At 38.6% G+C, this 6,000-nt stretch overlaps 1 protein-coding gene across 1 annotated transcript in view; it reads right to left on the bottom strand.

Moving 5' to 3' along the window:
- The window catches only part of LOC130584379 (macrophage mannose receptor 1-like), a 32,793-nt gene that overhangs the window by 1,262 nt on the left and 25,531 nt on the right, over positions 1–6,000 (bottom strand). The window contains exons 24-27 of the mRNA XM_057384340.1: positions 5,466–5,631; positions 3,914–4,060; positions 2,721–2,837; positions 1,758–1,931 (exon numbers count right to left, since the gene is read on the bottom strand). Of these exons, the coding sequence (XP_057240323.1) occupies positions 1,758–1,931; positions 2,721–2,837; positions 3,914–4,060; positions 5,466–5,631 (604 nt within the window). The remainder of the gene's footprint in view (positions 1–1,757; positions 1,932–2,720; positions 2,838–3,913; positions 4,061–5,465; positions 5,632–6,000) is intronic.

Here is a 6,000-nt window from a genome sequence, read left to right as displayed (position 1 = left end):
ATAGCTGTCAAAGACAAAGACAAATGTTTAGTCAAAATCTAAAAAGGTCACATTTTCTTCCCGACAATTTCACGTTAGCTAAAGGTCTGGTAAGCTGAACATCRTCATTTCTCCTGGAAACACGTCTGCTAAATCAATAAAGATGAAAWGGTGTGAAAGATTTCCAGCCTGATATTCCCTTCAATAAAACTGCAGTGTTTTACATCTTAAAGCCCCCTTCTATCTCCCTTTTTAACAACCAAAATATCTCCAAGCACTGGTAATTTCTGACARTTTTAGGTGGACTCTTTTTTCTCCCCTGATTAATTAACCTTGCCCTTTTCACCGGGTCTGTTTCCTGCGGAGATTGGGAACAACCTTATGGACGGCTGAGCACATTTGAGCTTTCCTGCACCGCACACCGTTCCTTTGAGACCCAGCAGGGCTTCATTTACCACAACTCATTTGCATCTCTAATTACACGTTGATGCTCAAGCCTTTCCTGCGCAGTTTTTGCCGGCTGTGAGCAGAGGGCGCCGTCGGCAAAGCTTTTCCTGGCTTTGGGTGGGAGCTGCGGGGTGATGCCCACGAAAAGGATGGATCAAGGATGGATCCTCCCGTGGGCAGAGGGATCCCCGGGGAGCGGGGGATGCATCAGGAGCCGGGCTGATGCTGGCGATGCGCTGAGCTCTGCTGGGTTTGAGCACGAAGGAAAAGCAGCTGCTAAATCTGTCCCGTGAAAGGACGCAGAGCTGTCAACCAGAAATGGCTGTAATGGAATAAATWTTTGGTTGTGCTGAAACTCCGTTCTGCTGGAGCAGCCGGTGTCAGGGAATATCCACTGCACTCAGGGCTACTCACAGWCCAACCCATCAAATAAAGTGTGTGCTGATTGTGAGTTTCTGATTTCTGGCACGGCTGGTAACAAAGAATTATCATTCAATAGTGTTCTGTTGCCTGCAAAGAAAATTAGGCATTGTCCCAAAAGCAGAATTTTTCTTTTCAGAACCCTGCTGTGACTGCTGCTTCCCCCACCAGCTGCAGGTTTGCTTTGGGGGGGGAAAGGACTGAACCTCAGGAACATCCTGAACCTTGGGGTTGTGAAACAGGGCAGGAAATTGGACTTTTTTTGCAGAATTAACAGTTGAACTCCAAAATACCACAGGCTGCTTGGCTCAAAATATTATGATATTTCTACTTCCTGACCAAAGCAGATGGTGCTCAGTTATACAGAAAAAAAAAAAAAAAAAAAAAAAAAAAAAAAAAAAAAAAAAAAGAAGAAGAAGAAGCTAACCAAAACACTTCTACTCCTTCCAACGGTCACTATGTGCTCTCTGGATCGTGCTTCCTCTCCTATTTAAATAGAATTGGTTCATCAATCTATTACTGGAACAGCATGTATCATCGTGCAGCAAGAGGAAGAATTGCAAATTATTGATGCCACTCTTGTTCCATAGAAAGAAAATARGAATGTTAGTAGGGAAAAAAAATGTGTTTATGCTGGAGTGGAACAAAACAACAAAGCTGTTTAATTTTCTTTTCAGGACATATTAATGATTTTCAGTCATTAATTGAATATCCTCCCAAAACACAAGAAAATCTGAGGTTATGAAGCAAGAGATCATGAACAGCGCAAACAAAAAAAAAAAATCATATTTTTATCTGAACATTGAAACAGGTGATAAGCAGGACTATAAATACAATATTTTATGTCAGTCTTTTGTGCTATCACTACTAAGACAAAACCATAAATGGCAAGAGCAAATATTAAAGAAATCACTTACTCTTTGGTTTCTTACAAATAAAACCCTTTTGGGAAGAGCAAGGCAGGAAACTCCAGAACCCTGTGGATGCAGACAGCTCCACGCAGAAATCCAGCTCGTCCCCTGAGGGCTGCCCCTCACCCCAGTTCACAAAGTCCAAGGCACTGTTGTCCTGCCAAAGCAGCTGCCCTGGTGTTGCAAATGTTGGTATCAATATAAATAGACCCACAGGAAAGGTCTTCACCATAAACATAATACTACTTTCCAGCAATACTACTCTCTCCAAAAATTCAATATGTGGTTGTTGTCTAAAAACAAATATAATTGGTGTCCCAAATAATGATTTGCAGATTTCTCAGTCATAACTTGGTTTTAATATCTATTTCTCCATGGTTTTGCTTAGAATATTAAAGTTTCAAACCAAAAAAAGCTAAATTCCAACTTAAAAAAAATTTCTAAATTATTATTTCATCAGCACTCAATGAAAATTAAGCAGCTTTTACTGTAATGCTTCAACATATGTTTAGTTAAGGTTAAAACTCTTTTTTCATAAACCCATTAAAAAATTGATGTTTCAGTGGGCTGAAAATAATCTAAAATGAAATCCTTTCTGACTGCTTGTAATTTGATAACAGYGTTTTCTTCCAGTTGCATGTTTTCTACTGCATGCTTTAGCAAGCAGCTTCATTTTCTCCATGCAGAGTAGCAGAGGATCTTGATGCTGTGGGCTCTGGCTGGACTCCCACAGGTCACTCATGAGTATTCCCCAGCTGTAAGAGGATGAGAGACAGCCAGGACTTGTTCCCCAACAGGACAAACTTTCTCAGAGACCAGGAATAGCAGACATYCTCAGAGAGGACTGAGGTCTGAACTTCTACTGTGCTTCAATTGGTTGCTTAAAACCAATCAATATTATTATTATTTTTGTCCCTTTAATAAAGCCTGTTTATGATTATTTATAGAACTCAGAATAGTTACCATTTACATTTCTGTATATTCCTATCCAAAAGCCRCTTGTCTTGCTTGTGTATAAGTCAGCATGTTCTGTTAAAAAGTTTGATTCATTCTCATCTTCTACAGAAGTCAGCATACCACCTATAAAAAAAAAACAATGGAAGGTGATTGGAGATATCCCCARTATAGCTGCAGCTTTTGAGGTAGGTTAAGGTTAATTAAAAACCCTTTATTGTAGGTAGAGAGTAAACAGGAATTTAAATAGAGACAGCAAGGTAGTGTCCAGCTGTTGGGGACAGCACAGACAGTGAACGAAGTCATCTGAAGTGAAAGATGCAAAAGCACAGTGAAGATGATGACTTCTAAACACCAGGCAAAGTGCACTATGTTTTCAAATGGTTGGATGATATTTTTCATAGGAATTATGGGTTATTTATAGGAATTATGGGTTATTTATTTGTTCTTCATAGTTTGACAGAATAATATGTAGCTTGAAATGTTAAGCAACAAACAAATTTTCAGTTCAAAATGACGTTATTCATTTTTTTCTGGCAGTAGTGGTAGAGTAAGAGGGCTAATATGATTAAAAAAAAAAGAAATGAAACAAAGGATCCACTTCTTTTCTCTTTCCCAGCCTCCTGAGGCATGGATGAGATAGTTGATGACACAGTAGCAAAGGTGAAAGTGTGCCAAGGTGCTGCTCCTGGTCTTGGCCAAGAACAGATGTCTCCAAGGAGAGGGAGGGAGGTGTTTTTCCTTTTCCAGAGCCTCTCTGGGCTCTGCAGTCTGCCAGAGAGCCTTGCTGATAGAGCAAGGGCTTCCAGGCAGCACATGCAGCCCTTCTGCATCACAAAGCTGCGCTAGAAATGAGTGATTATTGTTACAGTCTTTATTTTGCCTATTGTGTGGGGAGAGAAATGGAAAAAAAAGAAGGGATAAGGCCAGAAACAAGCAAGGTTTWAAAAAATTGCATWAAATTTAACATCTTACTAAAAGRAGAAATTTTGTGAATGAAGAAACAAAGGAACAAGAAACAAGCACAGCTGGAAAAATAAAACAAGGAAATCTGATCACCRTAAATTAAACATAACTGAAAAGCACATAACAGTAAAAAATAAATGAGATATTTATTCYTTATTTGTAGATTTTGCATTATTACTTTTCAAGATTTTTTTGAAGACTCCGTTCTTCTGTCAAGATTGAAATCCTGTAATTACCTGATAGAATGCACTGAGTCACAGAATTACCCCAGCTCATTTCATTGACATTGAARTTATAGCAGTGGCTTCGGAAAGGAATCCAAGATATGTGATCAGATTCAGGACATGTTCCAATACCCTGGGGAGGGTCAGAAGGAAGCACATCTAGAAGAAATCAGATGTTATAGATGCTTTCATTCTGTAAGATTGCAGTTATTCATACATGAACCCAAGTGTTAAAACCACCTTTACTTAAAGGTACTTGAAGTATTCTTTGGCACACACTGCTGGAATTATCAGKGTCCAAGTCAAGAGAGATAATCAGGAGCAGGACTGGTCAGCCACAAGAGGATGACTCAGTGTGAACTTGTGCTCTTCTGGGTTACTAACTAAATCAAACTTGGACTGTCTCAAGGATATTTGAGTGTTCAAGGATTTTGATTCTAATTTAATTTTTTATAACCAACAAATTTATACAAAGAAAAGAAGCATTAAAGTAGAAAAAAAGCAGAAAAGAACCCCTAGAATCTCTTAAGAAGTTCAMATAAGTTTGATGTTAAATGAAATATCATATAAACCCTGTAGAAACCTGTAGAAAACCTGTAGTTTACTGTAGAAATTTCCCACTGAATATTTTCCTCAAGATAACAATCCTTACATAAAATTTCTGAACTTCTTTAAATAAGATAAAACATGGAGTAATCTGAGGCTCATTGAATATGTGTGTAGTAGCTCCTCATTTTCCTGCAAGCAATTATGGAAAGAAAAAGCAGCATTTTCACTGAGTACATGTGTTTTTAAAACAAAAGTTGCAAATTAATAGCTATGAAGTTCAGAGCATGGCCTAGAAAAGAAATTAAAAAGCAACTGGCCAACAAACCACAACCCCTCCAAGCCAACACCAAAATGAACCAAAACAAACAAACAACCCACCCAAAACCTTCAAAACAGCCTGAATTTCCATTAAGAGATGTTGCTCTTAACACAAATGAAAAAGCAAAAATCTCAGTCCCATCCTGGGGTTTGTCTGTAGATTTTACTGTGTAGCATTCCTCAGTGGTACCCACAGAAACCCTGAGAAGTATGAACTTTTGTTTGGGCTAAAAAGGGACCCTTTATTTTTTGGAGACAACTCTCTCCTTTATCCAGTTTTTGTAATCTAATAGCAATCAAGCAATAACCAGTGTAGGAATGATTTCTATATTGAGGAAACAAAATTTACTTTGTACTCAGTGGACTTACACTGATCACAGACCTCCCCATAAAGCCCCTGTCCAAAAAACATGTTACATTCTAGAATCCATGKAAAATGTTTAGTGCTCCCACAATCTCTGTGATCTGTCTGCCTGCTCCCATACCAGCTATCAYTCCATTCCAGTAAAATGGCAGGATCTTGGCTGGTGAATCACAACTCCATCAAAATAAAACATTGTTCATGCAAAATAAAGGTGTGGAMATTACATGCTCAAGCTTAGTCTTCCTTAATATATGCTTACAAATTTGTAATTGAGTCAAAGCAAGGTTTCTGCCATAAAAACAAAAGTCATCACCATAAAAAAACTGAGCTTACCCTCAGTTTTTTTGCATACAGGAAAATGTTTTTCATTACAAGGTGCTGTTTTCCAGTTGTCAGAAAGTGACAGATAGACACAGGCTCTTTTCTSTTTTGGTTCTCCATAGTCCCACTTMGAAAAACTTACTTTCCTTTTATTGGTCCATCTATAGTAGCCATAATTCTAAAATTGAAACAGACATTTAGCATAAATTTYCTTTTCTCATCTGCTGTTTCAGACAAATGGAGTTAGACAGAAGCACGTTTTCAAAGTGATATAGACAGCTCAGTTTGTAGATTTGTGTTAGTACTGTTAAAACACTTATTGAATCAGGACTCAGCAGCATAAAAACAGGACACAGCAGTAYGGCTCCCATGCTGGAACTGCCCATGGAAATGTTTTGAAGGCTGAATAATGCTCCTTGGGGACTCAGTCCTTGTTGGGCAATGTTGTGAGGTGGAATCACCATCCCAGAGGAGTCAGAACTCCAGGAAGAGCTACACAACCTTAGCACATGGAACCTGTGGAAAGCTCAGGTGGAAATGGGTCTTA

This window comes from Malurus melanocephalus, unplaced genomic scaffold (genome assembly GCF_030028575.1).
Source record: "Malurus melanocephalus ecotype Western Australia unplaced genomic scaffold, MMel_1.1 scaffold_14, whole genome shotgun sequence".
In the NCBI taxonomy this organism is placed as follows: domain Eukaryota; kingdom Metazoa; phylum Chordata; class Aves; order Passeriformes; family Maluridae; genus Malurus; species Malurus melanocephalus.
The sequence above is the reverse complement of the archived record's forward strand: the minus strand, read 5'-3'. Positions and strand labels throughout refer to the sequence as shown.